General features: G+C 43.4%; 1 protein-coding gene across 1 annotated transcript; it reads right to left on the reverse strand.

Annotated features, from left to right (window-relative positions):
- Positions 1 to 6,160: 6,160 nt before the first annotated feature.
- Positions 6,161 to 19,193, reverse strand: ZNF19 (zinc finger protein 19). Its single transcript, XM_080829078.1, has 5 exons — positions 19,027 to 19,193; positions 16,536 to 16,600; positions 13,341 to 13,467; positions 12,699 to 12,812; positions 6,161 to 7,687 (listed from the first exon to the last, which is right to left on the reverse strand). Exons 2-5 carry the CDS (start codon positions 16,566 to 16,568, stop codon positions 6,585 to 6,587), a joined length of 1,377 nt encoding a protein of 458 aa, XP_080685204.1. The 5' UTR covers positions 16,569 to 16,600; positions 19,027 to 19,193; the 3' UTR covers positions 6,161 to 6,584.
- Positions 19,194 to 19,819: the final 626 nt, after the last annotated feature.

Here is a 19,819-nt window from a genome sequence, read left to right on the forward strand (position 1 = left end):
TCTACTCCTGAAACTAGTACTACACAATACGTTAATTAACTATAATTTAAATAAATACTTGAAACTATAAGAAAAAAATAACCAACCATAATACCATGCTTTCATAGAGGAGGTATAAAAGGAAAATGATTTGTAAAAATACACATTTCAATATGTAAATGTCTGATCATGACTGCTATAGTCCCAAAGGTCAGATAGTTGCCTTTTCATGTTGAATGTGCCTGAACGCCACAGCCACAGTGCTGTCTTTTACTGATGTTTCAAAAAATTGCAAACCGTGATCCAAAATGGTGAACACTTCTTGGTAAGGTTTAAGTAAAACAGTACAATCTTCTTTTGATTATACAGTAGTTATATTCCTGGAAAATCAACATATGTTAAAACTGTATAAAAATCATTTAGCTGAAAAACAGGTTCTAGATTCTGGTCATTTATAAACAGTTTTTCCTTACATGAACGTCCAGAAAGACCAGAAAGTCTGTGAAAACTTTTCCAAATAGGTGGAACCCTCCTTTGCCTTTCAGGATTCGTGGCACTCCTGGTTCCCATCTAATACCACCAAACATTGCAACAAAAATACTCCCATAAAATTTCAAAATGAGTCAAGGGGGAAGGGGAATGGCACTAAAAGCCACAGGATTAGACCATCCTTAGGTTCCCTCCCAACCTTAATAGTGCAGGCCTTTCTTCTAGCTCTGATCCCTGAGATGCTACAGCATTGGAATGTGGTTGGCAGTCAGTCCGACTTCTCTCTCCCAGCCTCCTAGCTCTCTCATTCCTCCTCCTCTCTCAACTTCAGCCCCACTTGCTGAATACTGTTCTCTAAACCTAGAATGCCCTTCCCATTCCCACCCTCCACCTTGATTGTTACTTGAAATCTAGGCTCAAGTCCCATTTCCCCTGGTAAGCGAGTTTTTTCTGACCATCCAGAATAAGGCAGGCCCCAAGTTACATGCCATCATAGCATTCTGTATTTCTGTTTAACTGTCTTTGCTCACTCCAGGAAGCAGGGACTGTATCTATCTTGTTTAGCATCGTTATCCTCAGCTAAAGCACAAGTACTGGCACAAAGGAGGCATGTAACAAATACCTCCTGTTGACATTATCCAAAGGCTCCAACCCCAACTCCAGAGTAGGACCCTTCTTTATTTCTGGGCCCCTGGAGGTAGGATGTATCTTATGCCTAGAATCATGACACTGAACACTGTCAGGAGCCCTTCTCTGTTTTGCCTTGTCCCTGATCATCGCTACTTCCTAAAACGAGCATTTTACACAGCCTCTCTTGTTCAGATTGGAAAACGGTCCCAAGATTTGGCAGAGTGATAACTGGGGATTACATTGCTCTTGCAAATAAGGTTTTTGGTGTTTGTTTGTTTTTCCGTTTAGCAGAACTTTATCGAGGACTGAGGGCTTGTCTAAAGAAATAGGAAGGAATTAGGAGATCACAGTGTCATAGAAATGCTGGGCCCAAATGTTGGATCATAAACCAGCCAGTAAGTTTACAGATAAGAAGGCCTCCTAAATAACCTGAAGCTCCTGCTCTTGAGAGTACTAGCACAGGCACATGCCAAGTTACAAAAGTCCTGCAGAAGCAGAGACCACTTGTCTGTTAATCTCTGTTCTTCCTTTATATATTAACAGAATCTCTAGTAAGCCAAAGACAGTCCAGAAAAAATAACACTTTCTGGCCCTCTTTAAATTTTCTTTTTAAGATTTTATTTATTTGAGGGAGAGAAGCAGGAGAGGGAGAAGCAGGCTCCCTCTGAGCAAGGAGCCCGACTCAGGGCTCAATCCCAGGACCCTGGGACCATGACCTGAGCCAAAGGCAGACGTTTAACCAACTGAACCATGCAGGCACCCCTAATGTTGTTTTCATGTCTGCTGACACATATGGCCCTCTTTTTTTTTTTTTTAAAGATTTTTATTTATTTAACACACAGAGAGAGAAATCACAAGTAGGCGGGAAGGCAGGCAGACAGCCCGATGCAGAACTCGATCCCAGGACCCTGAGATCATGATCTGAGCTGAAGGCAGAGGCTTAACCCACTGAGCCACCCAGGCACCCCATATGGCCCTCTTTAAAGTGCGACTAGGTGACCAACTTCTGGCAAATAGGCTATAAGAAAAGGTGATGCTACGCCCTTAAAGAAAAGGAATGTGCCATTCCTGGCCCAATATCCCTTCCAGTTAGATGGAACACTGATAAGGGGGTAAGCGTCTGACAAGGGTGTAAACCATGTGAATGAGGATGCTGTCCCTGGGGATGACAGAGCTGCTAGGAGATACCACCAGGCTGCTGTACCAGTCCCGGACTACTTACCTTCAGATGATATATGAGTGAGAAATAAGCTTTCATCATGCTTAATTAACCACACAGATTTGGGTTCTTCAAATCAGTACCCAGCACCATAGCCTTATAGAATACCTCTAGGAATGAGGAATGATGGAAATATGATATGCACATACTTAAAATCAAAACACACTTAAAAATTTAGGCTGGTTCTCATATTTTACTGTTCTGTAAGTCCATCTCTATGCTGGGCCTGCAGCCAAGAATCCTCCTGCTCAGCTCTAAGCACCCTCTGTCCTTACAGTCCCAGAGCCTCCCCAAAACCCTTCCTCCCTGCCCACCAGGAGGAAACGACAGATCTTCCCCCAGTTAAAGTATCTGTTTCTGGTGTTTCCAGTTTTAAGATAACATAGTAAAGGATGTTCTGCCTACTTATCTTGAAAATTATGCGAAAACAACAAAAGTCTGTTTGGGGTTCATTCCAAGAATTCAAGAATGTCTCATTATAAAAATTTCCTTTACTTATTGATATTGTGAATGAAATTAACAAATCACTCAATCTATTATGTGTAGAAATAGGGCAGGGAGAGGTCATATTCACAAAAGCAACAAAGCAAACAAAAAATTAAGAATAAATTTAATAATAAATGTTTAAGACATAGATGAAGAAAAACGTAAATATTCAGGGGCTAAACCATAACCACCACCAACAACAATAAAAATTTGTATATGGAAAGGTACAAGTAATTTTTCAAAGAAATGGCATTCACCTTGATTTAATCTATAAGTCCAATTTCAAATAATTTTGGGAAAAAAAAGAATAAAGTGGGAGGAATTGCCCTACCCAAGTAAAATCAAAATGGGATTTGTTTTGGAACTTGCGAAATGATTCTAAGGTTCACCTAGGGAACAAATGTTACATATTTATAAGGTACTACTAAAACATAAAAATGCAAAAGAATTGAATGTTAAATAGTGGATATACTAGACAAGTGTTAAGCTAAAGGAATGATGGCATTAACTATATTAATATAGCAATGATTTTGAGACAAAAACTATCACTAGGTAGGATTCCCTTTAAGGCAATATAGTGAATGATATAAACTAGTATCTAGAAATTTAGAATAAGATATAATTTATAAAAAAAAGATATAATTCATAACATCATTTTATACATAGCTCACAGGAAAATATACCCAGGTACCAAAACTGAACAAGAAACTAAACCATAGGTTAGCTGCCCTGGCTGATTTGGCCGACATGACTGCTAATAGTGGAGATTTAAAGATCTTGATATCTGCAGAGGCTGTATTATAATATTCAGGAGGCCACATGAAACAAGGAGTAGGAACTGGGGCTTCTCACACACACACCGACCCCACCCAAATGTCTGGACCCATGAAAGGATGAACTAGAAAAAAACAAAACAAAACACAAAACTTCCCACTAACAAAGAGAGATAACAAAAGAGGTTATAGTCCTTGCCTCAGTTTTGGAGTGATAGTGGGGATGTCACCTAAGAAATTGTAATCACAGCCTGTATTACTGAGTTCATAGTTTAAAATTAATACTAACTACTTGAACTAGGAACTCATAACCTAAGAAATTAAATTAAATATGAATCCTAGCAAACTAATGAAATAGTCACTACAGAATTTGGAGACAATGGCATTTAAAAGTTATTATAACTGCATCCCACAGAATCAAAAATTAAGTAGAGACATGGAAAATATAGAAATGACCTAAATCAAACTTCCAGAGATGAAAGCTGTAATGTACAATAAAAAATACACTGGAAAGAATTAAGAGTAGATGTTGAAAAAAAAAACTTTAAAAAAGTAGTGAACTTGAAGTCATAGCACTAAAAACTACCCAGGAAAGAAACACACAAAGAAAAGAAAATTAAAAATAAATGAACACTAACAAAACATGTAAAGGATGTGCATGGTGAAAGCCACAAAATGCTGATGAAAGAAATCAAATCAGATCTAAACTATTGGGAATAAATACCAGGTTCATGAATTGGAAGATTCAGCATAAGAAAGATGTCATGTGTTCCCCAAATTGATATACAGGTTTAATGCAATTCATACTAAAATTCCAGCAGATTTTTTGAAGATATAGATAAGACTGATTTAAAATTTATATGAAAAGGCAAAGAATCTAGAGTAAGTAAACCAGTTTGAAAAAGGAGAATGACATGAAAGTACTAGGTCTACCCAATTTCAAGTCTTATTATGTAGTTAAAACAATCAAGACTGTATATTATTGGCAGAGGAGTATATACATAGATCAATGGAACAGAATGAAGAACCTAGAAATAGACCCATATAAATACGCTTATTTCTTTTACAAAAGTACGCAAACAATTCATGGCTCTTTCAAAAAAATGCTGGTGGAGCAACTGGACATTCATAGGGAAAAAAATGAAGCTCAACCTAGGTATCACAACTTATAAACCCAAAATGATCACAGCCATAAATGTAAAATGAAATTATATAAACTATAAATATGTAAATGTAAAATGTTTAGAAACAAATGAAAGAGAAAATCCTTAGGACTTAGGGCTAGGCAAACAGTTCTTAGACCTAAAGCAAGATGCATTAGTCATAAGAGGAAAAATGGATATACTAGACTTCATCAAAATTTTAAAAATGTTCTCTACAAAAGATCCTGTTAAAAGGATGAAAAGACTAGCTACGGAGTAGGAGAAAATATGTGCAAGCCACATATCCAACAAGTGCTAGCCCATACTTCTTGCTGTACTTCTGGAATATATAAAGAATTCTCAAAACTCAACAGCAGGGGCGCCTAGATAACTCAGTGGGTTAAGCCTCTGCCTTCGGCTCAGGTCATGATCTCAGGGTCCTGGAATCGAGCCCCCCATCGGGCTCTCTGCTCAGTAGGGAGCCTGCTTCCCTTCCTCTCTGTGCCTGCCTCTCTGCCTACTTGTGATCTCTGGCAAGTAAGTCAATAAAATCTTAAAAAAAAAAAAAACTCAACAGCAAAAGAACCACCAATCGGATCCCAGGACCCTGGGATCCATGACCTGAGCCGAAGGCAGAGGCTTAACGCACTGAGCCACCCAGGCACCCCTCCTGTGTGTATATTATACTTCAAATTTTAAGTTAAGTGATTCCCCCAGCCTATCACTCATTGGTCAGTCCAAGCATGTGACACAACTGCTCGTTCAACAGCTGGCAAATAAGGAAGGGGCAGTGAAGCCACCAGGTGCCAGACTTTAGGGAGCAGGTAAGTCTGGAGTGTGACCACAATCATCCCCTAAGTAAAAGGGCCAGCTCTTTGTCTTCCTACTGAGATACATCAGCACTCCTTCTTATGAGAGATCTAGAGCATTTCCTTGGCCCACCGACCAAATCAAAGGGCACGGCGGGCGTGCTATTCTAGACAAACTGGTAAATGGCATGCTGTAAATGCTACAACAGCTTGGCATTTCCCACTTTAGTCCCTAGAAAAGCATCCATTCCACATAAAAACTGGGTAAACAAAATGAAAGCCTTAAGAGCAGTAGCTATTGTTTCGAAGTCAGGACTTAAATCTTGAGAATGGACTCCTTGACGCAGACACAGTTTTGCAGTAACACTGAAACGGAGCTTAAATAGCTGGTACCTGATGTAGCCCAGGCCCCTGCCTTACAAGGGGTTTTTCATTCTTGTCACAATTCTTGTCACAATCACAGGGACTGCAGGAACGACAGCTAAACACTTTCCCACACATTATACACATAAAAACGTTTCTCCACCAGGTTTGTTATTCCTGAAGATTTTTGTCACAGTGGCTCTTTCGCAAGGGACGAAAACCTACCCTAACCTTGCTTGAACAAAAAGACAACAAAACAAAAACAAAGTTAAATTGTATTGGTTAAATTGTATTGGTTAAATTGTATAAAACAAAATTAAATTGTACTGGAACTCAAAAACCAAGCTGTATTTCTGGCTTCAGATGTAGTTTCACGCAGCTGTTCAAACAGGAGCTTCGAGGGGGGCTGCTCTTCAACTCTGATTTCTCTTTTGCCGCGCGGACGTTCTCCTCAGCCTCCGCAAGAACCTAACAGCTCCTCTCAGCTTTCAGACTAAGCGGGGAAAAGAAGAGTATTTCTTCCTCGTGACTCCTGCCGAGTCCTGCAGCTGCGGCTGGCCCACGCTGGGCGAACTACTGACATCTGACCCACCAGCCATGGCTGAGGGTAAGGAATGTGCAGCTGAGCCAGGCCTGTGTCACACATCCTGCTCCTGCGTGGAAGATGAAAGCCACAGGCAAATTCAGTAATCTACTACCAGGCAAAGGGGGTGAAAAACTCTGGGAGGCCAAAATGACAAATGTCCAGGACAGGTTTCTCTCCAGGGTGGACATGCTCATGATGACCTAGCTTGGAAGAAGTCCTAAAGGTTTTTCCGTACTTGACACACTCATAGGTTTTCTCTGCAGTATGGCTTCTTTGATGCTGAAGAAGATTTCTTTTGCCAGTGAAGACTTTTCCACATGCATCACATAAATAGGAAGACTCCTGAATATGGATCCTCAGGTGCCTTTTTAATTGTTCCTGAGCACTAAAGGCTTTTCCACAATCTACACAGTCAAAGGGTTTCTCTTCACTGTGGACTCTCTGGTGCCGAGTTAGTTTTGTATGAAAATTGAAGGCCTGCCCACATATTTTACAAGAATAAGGCTTTTCTCCTGTGTGAATACGTTGATGTTGGCTAAGATGGGACGTCCTTCCAAAGCTTTTGCCACACTCATTACATTCATAGGGTTTCTCTCCAGTGTGGATTTTCTGATGTCGAAGTAGTGGTGAATTACCAATAAAAGCTTTTCCACACTCATTACACTCATAAGGTCTCTCCCCAGTGTGGATTCTTTGATGTATAACAAACTCAGAACTGCTGGTAAAACTATTTCCACACTCTCCACAGAGATAGGGCCTGTCCCCACTGTGGATTCTCTGATGCCTGATCAGATTGGCATTATCATTAAAGGCTCGCCCACACTCTTCACACTGATAGGGTTTCTCTCCAGTGTGGATTCTCTGGTGCCGAATTAATGAAGAATTGCCATTAAAGGCTTTTCCACACTCATTACACTCAAAGGGTTTCTCCCCAGTGTGGATTCTCTGGTGTCTAACATAATACGAAAAATAACTGAAGCATTTCCCACACTCCTCACATCTGAAGGGTTTCCTTGCACAGTGCATTCTCAGAACCTTTCCTTTAATATTTTTCACTGTGGGGATTTTCTGGTGCTCTCCCAGTTCACAGGCTTCTAGAAAGTTGGCTCCCTGAACAGCACTCTTCTGCAACCCATGTGACAATATCACATCTCTTTCTTCAGAAATTCCCTGTGTTGATGTGGACTCATTGCCGATGCTGGTCTCAGTATCTAATATAACAGAAAACACAAATGCCACCTGAGAATTATGCTAGAAACAAAACAGTATTGGAAATTACAGAGCCTTTAGAGATTATTATTCCAACCCCCACACTGGACTGCTAGCAAGACCAGGCTACTAAAATCAAAGTGCCAAATATCACACAGAGAACAGTTGAGGAGAGATAGGGTATTGGTATACACAGCACACACCAGGTTGCTTCCTAAAGTTTTCCAGACTCCAAACTTTTTGAATAACTTCTCTCTGGTATATTCTATTATCTTTCCACCTTACCATATTCATAGGCCTGCAAAATAGCAAAGGCACAGGCCCTAAGAGCAAGTGGCGACACTGGGGCTGGCGAGACTCAGAGTCAGAATGTATAACAGAACAGAGTCACAATACAAAGGTGATGAAGAAAAAGATTCTTTTAAAAAATTCATACACTCAATTGGCCCAAAAGCCTGGAGACACTAAGCATTAAAGGCACTAGGCTGTGACAAGGCAGACAGAGAAGAAAATCCCACTCAGAGGTTCTCAGCTGCAGGACATCCCCCCAAAGTTGTTCACTGCAGGTTCATAGAGGACAATGAACTCCCTAAAATTGCTGGAAATTCCTGTCTTGTTATCAGACTCTCACAAAAGTCTGAATCTCAAACATGCAGAAACTTTATTTGGAAAGGAAGAATACAGTTTACTTAGATACAGCAAGACTGCAGAGCAGTTCTTCTCATTTTAGAGAAAGACAAACAGCCACCTGTAAAATGGTATTCGTATTCCAAGACTGGATGCCATTTTACCTCAGTTAAAGTCAATCTAATTTTTTTTTTTTTTTTAAGATTTTAGTTATTTGTCAGAGATCAAGCGAGAGTGCACAAGCAGGGGGAACAGCAGGCAGGGGGAGAAACAGGCTCCCTGCTGAGCAACTAGCCCAATGCCAGGCTCAGTCCCAGGACCATGAGATCATGACCCAAGCCAAAGGCAGATGCTCAACCAAACGAGCCACCCAGGTGTCCCCAAGTCAATCTGTTTTATATAAAATGTTGGACTAATTTTGTTTTAACATTAATCTGGGTTACCTGGGACTCTTCTGCTCATTAATCAAGTTCATCCTTCAAGTGTGAGTTAAACTAGAAGAGTCCTTGGAGAAAGGCAGTGGGAGAGGAGACATTGGAGACTGAAGTGAACAGGGTAATGAGCAGTATGGAAGAAAGCGATCATAACTGAGACCTGGCGGTCTGCTCTTCACACCCTGCCTCCTTCTTGCTACTAGGGTGCTCACTGATAAAACCAGGACTTGGGTAATCAACAACCAAAATACTGTTTATTTTCCTGCTGCCCCATAATCTGCCATCATCTAGATCAGGATCCCCACAGCAGTTCTTCCAAGCCACCACCTTCCTAGCCATTACCGACACCTTCCTGCTGAAAGAACAAAGCTGCCCCGATGCAGTGCCCTCAATGTCTTTCCCTTCCATTTCTACACCCACTCATTCCAAGCCATCTGCTGCGCTCTCACATCTTATGCTTCCCAGTCACCCCTCATGCCATCTCCTCCCTTCCCCTGCTTCACTGCTCTACCAGCTGTATCATCCCTCCTCTTCATTACCAACCGTTTCCTTCTACAGACCCTCAAATCCACTTGGGCTTAATGATCACCACTTCACATCCAACTTTTTCTTACAGTAGTGTTTTTCAAACTGCCTACCCATTAGTTGCAAAATTGACATAGTATGTAACTATCACTTTTTAAAATGAAATGCACTGGGTAACTGGCTGGCCCAGTTAAATATCTGCCTTTAGCTCAGGTCATGATTCCAGAGTCCTAGGATCAAGTCCCACGTCAGGCTCTCTGCTCAGTGGGGAGTCTGCCACTCCCCTGCCTGTGCTCTCTAGCTCTGTCAAATAAATACATAAAATCTTGAAAAAAAAAAAAAAAAAAGGGACGTCTGAGTGGCTCCGTGGGTTGAGCTGCTGCCTTCAGTGCAGGTCATGATCCTAGGCTCTTGGGATTGAGTCCCGCACTGGGGTCCTTGCTCAGCAGGGAGTCTGCTTCTCTCTCCGCCTCTGCCTGCCACTCTGCCTGCTTGTGCGTGCTATCTCTCTCTCTGACAAATAAAGAAATAAAATCTTTAAAAAAAAAAAAAAGATTAAGAAAAATCTTGAAAAAAAAAGAAGAAAAAAGAAAGAAATATACTAGCCTAATCCAGAACAGAATTCACATATATTGCAATGCCAAGGTAAATTTTGTCTCTTGATACTCCAGCCTCAAAGTACCTAAAAAGTATACAAGGTTTTGATATAAAATGTGATACCAACTTAAGCTCATAATAAAAAAAGAGTTGGTATGGTTATACTTCATTTCTAAACTTACCAAAAACTTATCTAAAGTGCTGCCTCAATTTCCTCATCTCCCATTTACTCCTCTACAAAGTACCTACCCTGAAACTCCTACTCTTGGCTTCAGTTCTACATTCCCTCTAAGGGACATTCCTCTGCCTACTTTCTCTTCCCTGTCTCAGTAAAATTTAAATATCCCTTAGTATTTAAGATTCAGCTCTTTTTTGCCCTCTGGGTGTCATTTCAATGAAAACTCCAGTAGAGTACACTTGCATCTACTCCTGTAGACCTGACATTTATCTCAGACTCTACTACTGCCTTCTGCACTGGCCATCCATTTACACATACTCTAAAGGAACCTCAGACTCTGTGCTCAGATCTGAATTCACATGAATTTTTTTTTTAAGATTTCATTTATTTATTTGACAGAGAGAGAAATCACAAGTAGGCAGAGAGAGAGAGAGAAGGAAGCAGGCTCCCTGCTGAGCACAGAGTCCGATGCGGGACTTGATCCTAGGAGCCTAGGATCATGACCTGCACCGAAGGCAGCAGCTCAACCCACTGAGCCACTCAGACGTCCCTTTTTTTTTTTTTCAAGATTTTATGTATTTATTTGACAGAGCTAGAGAGCACAGGCAGAGGGCGTGGCAGACTCCCCACTGAGCAGGGAGCCAGACGTGGGACTTGATCCTAGGACTCTGGAATCATGACCTGAGCTAAAGGCAGAGGCTTAACCCACTGAGCCACCCAGGCGCCCCTGAATTCACATGAATTTAAAGTTTCTTTTATGTCATGACTTCTCAGTGTTATCTGACTCAACTCTCCTCTTTGAAGGCCAAGTGTTGATAAAATGTGATCAATGTTAGCTCCACATGCGCTTTCCTCTTCCATGGTTGCACTGCCACTATCCCCTACCCAACTCGCTAACTCAAAAGTTAACAGCTGGCATATAGTAATAGTTTAACGAGATTCAGTGCCTTCAGTTTCCTTCAGGCCAATCCAAAGCACATACTATGTTAATATTTCACAAATACAACCAAATATGAGCCTATGTCACTAGAGGCAAAGCCACAGTGGCAGGGGTCACTGCTCCTGCTCCCTGTTTGCTTTTACCTGCTCTGTCATTTCCTACTCCCATGCCCCAAGTTTGTTAGGATAGAGCCCTCAGGGGGTGCCTGAGTGGCTCAGTGGATTAAGCCTCTGCCTTCAGATCAGGTCATGATCTCAGGGTCCGGTTCAAGCCCCACATCAGGTTCTCTGCTCAGCGGGAAGCCTGCTTCCCCCCCCCTCTACTTGTGATCTCTGTCAAATAAATAAATAAAATCTTAAAAAAAAAAAAAAAAAAAGGATAGAGCCCTCAGATCCACCACACACCATGCATTCTAGATTTTCCATACAAGGCTGAGTGGGTAAGACACAGCAGCTACCTTCATCCACACCACTGGCTGAGTAAAGGGGGTCAGGGTATACTGTAGACTAGGTCAACCTCAGATTCTAGAAAGCTTACTTAGGCTTTGAGTCCTAAGCTTTATGCTTTTCTACTGCTTACCAGAAAAAACAAATACTTATAAGTGCTCCAGAAATACCCATTTTAAAATACGCTCTCCAGGGACCCCTGGGTGGCTCAGTTGGTTGAGCGGCTGCCTTCAGCTCAGGTCATGATCCCAGCGTCCTGGGATCGAGTCCCACATCGGGCCCCTTGCTCGGCAGGGAGCCTGCTTCGCCCTCTGCCTCTGCCTGCCACTCTGTCTGCCTGTGTTCTCTCTCTCTCTCTCTCTCTAATAAATAAAATCTAAAAAAAAATTAAAAAAAAAATAAATAAAAATAAAATATGCTCTCCAGGTGACTGTCCCTGAATATTAAACTGCAAAATTCTTCCGAACAATTTACTGGATCCTCTACTCCTTTTCTTAGGCCAGATAATCTATCTTCTTTTTTTCCACATGGGATCCACTGTTTTAAGTCAAATTTGGAACATAAAACCTGCCACTGAAGCAGCTTACTTGAGCTTCTAAATGGTAATTTCTCCAACTTCTCCTTCTGCTGTGCTCCCATGGCCTACTACCTATATACAAACAACAGCTTTTAACACACTTTTTAAAAGCTCTTTACATCTATCCCCATAGCATGTATCCTCCAGAGCTTTTTATTTTTTATTTTTTTTTTTAAGATTTTTTTTTTTTAATTTATTTATTTGACAGACAGAGATCACAAGTAGGCAGAGAGGCAGGCAGAGAGTGGGGAGGAGGAAGCAGGCTCCCCGCTGAGCAGAGAGCCCGATGCGGGGCTCGATCCCAGGACCCTGGGATCATGACCTGAGCCGAAGGCAGAGGCTTTAACCCACTGAGCCACCCAGGCGCCCCCCTCCAGAGCTTTTTAAACAAAGCTTGGCACACGGCAAGCGCTGAAAACCATCTGTGAACAAATCCATCTTGTCCAAAGAAGGGGGAACCACTTAGATAGGAAATGCTGAAACTCAGAAAGGAGTAATGGATTCAAAAACTACATGAACCCTAAGGGGAACCTGTTATCTTGTTAAGAGTTAAAATTAATGGGAAAGGTTTTGTATTTTACTTATAAGAGAAATCAACCATTTATTTAAATTCTTCCCAGCATGGTTCATTTGAAAATATAGTGCTCTATAAAGCTCCATAGTTGCCAGTTCTAAACCTTCCTCCTTACCTTTACAGATGTCTTTGGTCCCCTCTGCAGATGGGTTCTCCTGTGCCTCCAAGCCCCAAGGCAAATTCTCTCCCTCCAAAAGTGAGATCAGGGCAGGTTTGGGAACTGGGTATCCTGAAAAGGGGGAGAAAACGGCACCTTTCAGCTGTGTGTCCAATGTGTCAAAAGAAGGAAAACCCCAAGGGCCTCAGTAAGATAAGAGCCACAGAAGAGGGCTCAGGACTGGAGAAAGCTAAGATTTGATCAAGAAACCAAGCATCTGTCATCCTTTCCTACTTAAAGAATAGATAAGTTAGTGAGATCCTACAGACACAGGGAAGGGGTCACACCCTTCCCTAGACAAGCTAAGAAATTAGCTCTGGCAAGGGAAACTATGTACTCCTTACTGTGCAGAGCCCCTTAGAAGATGGGATGTACTCTTACCAGGGGAGAGCAATTCCATAAATTGCGACCAAACTGACCCAAGATCTCTCCCTACCCAGGAACCTTTGAAGTGGGTCATTTGGTTTCAGCCCTGAGGCAGAGTGGAGGATACCAGCGACAACCACTCCCTCTCCACACTGCATACCCAGCCTATTAGGAGAGAACAAGGAAGGAAACAGGAAAGCACAGCCCTGAGCCCCAGAAGGAAAGCAGCCTTACCCAGGGATGTCAAGTTCCCATAATTCTCCAGCATCACGCTTCTGTACAGGGCCTTCTCTGTGGGAGAAAGACCAGCCCATTCTGTCCGGGTGAAGTAGACAGCCACATCCTTAAAGGTCACCAACTCCTAAAACAAGAGGTTCCTGCTGCCCCAGAGCCAATTTTCTGACTCAGGGACAGAGTACAGGGCATAGGGGACACTATGAGAGAGGGGTCCTAATAGGGACAGCTAATGAGAAAATGTGAAGAAACTGGATATTGGACCATTAAATCACTATTTCTACAACCAAAAATCCAAAACTTCTTTCATTAACAGAAGAGAGTCCATTAGGACATGAAATATAATATTTTGTAACATGGTAACATTCAAAAACCTTGGATAATCTCCCATTAATTAAACTTCCCAAAGTAAATTCTTTGATTTTATAAATACTTCTAATATTTTGTTGTTACATCTACGAATGGACATTAGCTTCAATCGATCTAGACTCCCACTCACTCAATCTAGACTCCCACTCACAGGTAGCATGTCAGGACCCACCTGCTCCCCCTTCACTGCCTCAGTGCTCAGTGCCCAGGTAATCCCTCTGTACCCGACAAATGTTCATTCTTTTTTAAAATTTTATTTATTTATTTGAGAGAGAGACAGTGAGAGAGATCATGAGAGGGGAGAAGCTCAGAGGGAGAAGCAGACTCCCTTTGGAGCTGGAAGCCCGATGCGGGACTCAATCCCGGGACTCTGGGATCATGACCTGAGACAAAGGCAGTTGCTTAACCAACTGAGTCACCCAGGTGCCCACAAGTGCTCATTCTGCCCCAAATCTCAAGCCCACCTTAACAAGAAGAGCATCATGGTCTGCTCTGATGAGCCTGTCTCATCCAACCCTGATCTGTGTTTGAAGAGCTATACTGCCTGTATTCACGAACATCTAGCAGAGATCTTAGTGCCGCCTGGAGCAGTCTATTCTGATGGACTTCCTGATGGGTCTTCCTGGGATAATCTGCTTTTGGAATCAAATTTCTGCTGGACAGCTCTTTTAGCTGCTTTTCTTTATACCTCCAAGACAATCTACAGTCGCTTCTACCAACCAAGTTTCAAGATTTTTCAACAGCCCCTCCTTTCCCTTCTCTGATGGCCCCAGCTCTACCTACCCAGAAAGTGCTAGCATCTGGTTTAGACCCTCTACCTACTCCTTAGACTTTAGTATCAACCTGGTTACCTGAACATGCAATGAATATCCTCCAACTTTCTAATGCCTCAACTGATTCTGCAGATCCCCATCTTCCACTAGTTCCAGCACTCCCTGGTGACCTAATAAGACTGACCCATCAACTACACCGAATTTGTCTTCCAACCAAAACTGGCTTTTCTAACTCATATAAACTAATCGGCACAATGAGCGACAATATTGTTTCCCTCAGTTAATAGTACCAATTTCAGCCCAGACACCTACACTACAACCTGAAATCTACCCGAGACTAACTCACTCCAGTCACTCCCCATTTCTCATATGCAGCTGGTAATCAGATCCTGCCAGTTTCATTGCCCAAATATTTCCAGAATCTGACTCTTTTTCACCATCATACAAACAGTATCCTAGCTCAACAGCTGGGGACACTTAAACAGCTCCAGTTCTAGGCTGTCCTGCACTGAATCCATCCTCAGTCAGCACATACAATGATCTATTTAAAGTGACAACATGACCCACTAAACTCAATGACTTAATGAGTCAGCACTAACTACAACAGTGGTTCTTAAAGTGTGGTTCCCCAGGGCAGAAGCAGCAGCAGGAGGAAGACCAGGAGAAGGAAGAGGAGTAGGGAGGTGGGGGAGAGGAGGGGAAAGAAGGAGGAGGAGCAGGAGCAGAATCTGAAAACCTTTTGGAAAGCAAACTGGTAGGCCCCACCTGAAAGCAATTTCTGCTTTAATGAGCCCTCCAGATGATTCTGGAGCACACTAAAGTTCGAGAACCCTGGACTAGAGGATAAAATCAAAGCTCAGGACACTGAGCTTCATCAGGTGATAAGTAGTGAGAGGAAGGCATGAGACTGTACACAGAGCAACTAGCTGGAATGATCTGCCAACAAAAATCCCAGAAAAGGAATGACAAACCCTGAATGATGGCAATATAAAATATGGGACAAGTGAAAGAGACAGCAGGCTGAAGGAGTTGGGACTTGGTGCCTCTCTAGAAGTGGTATCAAAGGAGAATAAGTCAACAACTTCTCAGCAATCTGGAAACTGAGTGGTCAGGACTGCGTGATATGGTGGTACCAGTGACTCACCAGCACTTACAGAAGATCAGAAGAGGGTGGGAAGCTATCAGGAAAATACTGTATCGATTAAAGTGAGGGAGAGGGACCTACAAGATGTCAGAAATCCAGGGTTGGGACTTGGGATATGGTTCATGGATGTTAAGTTATTGGATAAATAAGTCCCGAGAAGAGGAAATGATAATCAACACCTAGCAACTCCGCAGTTAAAAAGTGAACTACAACTCAAGAAATCAATTTCCCAGTTCCACAAATGTAAGGTACTTAATGCTCACTTTACAGATGAAAGTCCATCAGAATACAGAGTTCAACTGACTGGCTCAAGACCACAGAGTCCTGATGGGATCCCTAAATTCAGGTGTCCTGTCCTAGCGCAGATTTCCCCCATCACAGCCTGCTGGTGCCTCACCTTAGCCAGCAGCAGTGACATTAAGGATGATATATTTTCCCTGGTTATGAAGCCAAACTTCTTTCTTTAAGAGAACAAAGGCTAGGAGCCCCTTTTTCTTGTCTTCTTCCTGCTTGCCCTCCGCCCCCACTTCCCAAGAACCTTGAAATCTCACTGATCTCGATCACTCCCATCAAACACTGGATACTTATACCACCAACCTGAGTCCCTCATTCTCAGAGATCCCTCCATGGGGGTCCTACTGAACCTGGGAGCTCTCCAGTTCAGCAGAGAACTAGAGAACAGGAGACCACTGATTCCCCAGACAATTCCTCCAGCCAGTGTTTGCCGGGCTTCTGGCTGCTTAGCCCCTCACCATCAACTTTCTCCCCAACATCCAGTCCTACGGGAGAGAAAGAAAAGATGCCTTCCTGCTGCTTTGGTTCTAAGAGTCTTGCCAGAATTATCCCTCTCTTGCCGCATTTCTTTCAAATTAGATCTCTGAAGGCTAACCTGAGGGAGTCACAGCTCACCTGGTGCCAGGCGTTCAGGGGCATGGCTGCCATCACCTTGGCTCCCTCTCAGTGAAGGGCAGGGGCTGAGGGAAGAAGCAAAGAGAACCATGAGTGAGCTTGGCCCAGTCAAAGGCTCTCCTTTAAACCAACAAACCTGCGGCCAATAACAGCAGCAGCCATCATTTCTCCAATGCCCACTGGAGAAGTGGCATGTATTTCTTCCTTCACTCCACTCCATACAATGAAGTGTGACTTCGGAAGAAACAGCTTTTGAGAGGGTAAGTAACTTGCCCTCAGGCACCGGAGCCTGTACCACAGTCAAGCCATTCTGCCTGTCCTGGGTAAGATGTTAAGTACAGGGGGAACAGGAGTACACAAAGAGCAAAACAAGCAAAGACCAAAGAGCAAAACCTAAGAAGAGGAAACCCAGGCCTTTATTTTTAAAAAATACATTGAGCCTGCGTGGCTCAGTCTGTTAAGCATCCAACTCTTGATTTCAGCTCAGGTCAGGATCTAGGGATCATAGGATCCACTCCCACGTTGAATACCCTCCCACCCCTCCGTGCAGAGTCTGCTTGTCCCTCTCCCTCTGATCCTCCCCCTGCTTGCACTCTTGTGCTCTGTCAAACAAGTAAATAAATAAAAATTTTTAAAAACTCAAAACTTTTACAGAGAAACCTAAAAAGGAAAAAAAAAGTTATTGGATGTAAAATTCATATTCCTTCATTCAGTCTCCACTTTAATGCTCTGAATTTTCTTTTTCCCAAATTTTTACCAAGGTCACGAGGTGATAGATGAACCTGGATTCCAACCAGATGTACCAGATTCCAAAGGTCACGTTTTCAGCTAACTACACTAGATCACTTCCAGTAATAATTCCAAAAGGTTCTTTTAGAACCTGATACAGTGATTCTGAGGTTAATATGGAATAGTCACCAAGAAAATCGAGAGAAAAGAATCGCAGAGTAAGTCTTTCTCTTCTTTTTGTTCACCACTCCATTCTAGGACCCAGTGGTGACTGATTAGCAAAGGACCGTGAAAGGCCACCTCACCATGCCAAAATACTAGGTTATTACTTTAACTATATCATCCCCTACAGACACTTTGTAATTTTTTTGGTAAGATTTTACTTGTGCATTTGACAGAGAGAGACACTGCAGAACCACCAGCAGGGGGAGCAGGAGAGTGAGAACCAGGCTTCCTGCTGAGCAGGGAACCTGATGCAGGGCTAGTTTCCAGGGTCCTGGGATCAGGACTTGAGCCAAAGGCAGATGCTTAACAACTGAGCCACCCAGGTTCCCCGACACTTCGTATTCTTACTAAGCAGTCACATTCTGCCCCAAAGCCACCATGTCATTTCCTGCTGGCCTCATCTTGTGCCACCCCCTTCTTTGTTTGGCCACTCTGACCTTCCTTCAGTTCCCTCTACTGTGCTAATTCGGGGCCTTTGTACCCGCTATTGCCTCTGTATGAACTACTCTTCTCCAACCTTAAGACCTTTGTAACTGATACGGTCTGCCTACAATACTCTCCAGCAGCCTGACCCTACTTCACCTAGATAATACTAGATCATCCTTCAGATTGTCCTCTACAAACCAGGTTAGCTTCCCATGTTAGAATTTCCACTTATACTGTGTTCTCTTTACTGTATACCACCTCTCCCAGTTTGAGATTATACATTTGCATTAATTTGTGCTTTCTTCACTCAACAAACATTTATCATATACTTCATTCATTCCAGACCAAGTGTGAGATACAGTGGAGAGAGGAAAAACGGGTGTGACCCTGTGTCATGGAGCTTTGTCTAGACTAAAGGAAGGACACATACAAATCAAAGATTCTCATAAATAACAAAGATCACAAGTGTGATTAGTGCCAGGGAAATCTATCCTAGATGGGAAGACTTAAGGATAGGAATTAACTCGGTTAAAAACGCATATTCTGGAGGTGAAAAGCCAAGAAGGCTGTAGCACGGCCAAAGAAGAGTGTGCTGCAAAACGAGGGTGTACAAGCTGTAGAAGATGGAGCCATGCAGGGACCTGTGCACACGTTAAGGAGTTGGTCTTCAGCGGGAAAGCAACAGGCCACAGCTACTGGGTTGCAAGCAGGTGGCGTCAATCGATCAGGTTTGATGACTATGTGACTTTCCCACTAAACTGAGAGCTCCCGGAGGGTGGGGCCCACGCTTGGCTCCTTTCCAGCGGCATCCCGGGAACTTGGAGCAGCAGCCGCCAGGCAGCGGCTCGGTAGGTAGTGGCAGTGCCAAGGGGCAGGGCTCCGCAGCGTTGTCGCACACACAGCGCGCCTACTTTCCGTCCACAGCTCCTCGTCCCTAAGCGGCAGCTGTGGGCTGGGGCGAGCGAAGCCACCCAATGGAGGGCAGCACTGGCCGGCAGCATCCAGCCTCCGCCGCATCCGCCACGGTTTCGGGGACGCAGGAGGCAGCCTCCTCCAAGGGCGAAGGGTGCGCCCCTAGCAGAGACGCCCGGCGACGGAGCCCACCACTCACCTCAGACAAGGCGCAGTGTGCAGCGTGACCGGAAGCGCGTCACCGCCGGGCACCGTCGCCCGAGACTCACGAGCTCCTCTCTAGGACGCCGGAGCGCGCCGCTCGGTTGTCCCCAGGCTTTGGGCCCCGGGGGGGCGGGGGCTTCTTAACCTGCGGTCCTCGGAGACCTTGAATGGCAGAGAAAGTTGACTGTTGTTTTCGTTGATCTCTAACCGAAATTTAGCATTTCCTTCAATTACGTATTGGCAACAAACCACATTACTATCAGCAGTACCTGTGACTTTGTCACCAACAGAAATCACAGATATTTTCATATATCACAGTTAATGCAGGTATCTCAAAATAGAAGCTATTCTCATCCCTAATTTGAAATTGTCATCGTTGTTATTAGGGCTCACCTTTAGATTTTGTCATTTCATTTCACCACAGTGGTAAAGGCACACATATACTAATGTATCCCAGATTTATTTTTTTTAAGCCATTTAACTGTATTTTAATATAACTAGTTTTAGAGTGGTCCACAGATGTCATCACAATGCCAAAGAGATAGTTAGGCAAAAAAATACCCCTGTCCTCAGGGGTAAAGATCCAGTCACATTAAGAAAGACCAGGATTGATGATGCCTGGGTGGCTCAATTGGTTGAGCGAGGGCTTTCGGCTCAGGTCATGATCCCGGACTTCCAGGATCGAGTCCCGCATCCGGCTCCCAGCTCCTCGGGAAGTCTGCTTCTCCCTCTAACCTTCTCCTCTCTCAAGCTCTCTCTCACTCATTCTCTCTCAAATAAATAAATAA

Source organism: Martes martes, assembly GCF_963455335.1.
Source record: "Martes martes genome assembly, chromosome: 17".
Taxonomy (NCBI): Eukaryota; Metazoa; Chordata; class Mammalia; order Carnivora; family Mustelidae; genus Martes; species Martes martes.

What these genes read in the sequence shown, in the direction of transcription:
- ZNF19 (XM_080829078.1), bottom strand. Translation starts at nt 16,568, where the DNA reads ATGGCAGCCATGCCCCTGAACGCCTGGCACCAG. An exon ending in CCCTGAACGCCTGGCACCAG is followed by an intron (nt 13,468 to 16,535) that starts GTGAGCTGTGAC and finishes CTCTTGTTTTAG; the next exon opens with GAGTTGGTGACCTTTAAGGA. An exon ending in GACCAAAGACATCTGTAAAG is followed by an intron (nt 7,688 to 12,698) that starts GTAAGGAGGAAG and finishes CTGTTATATTAG; the next exon opens with ATACTGAGACCAGCATCGGC.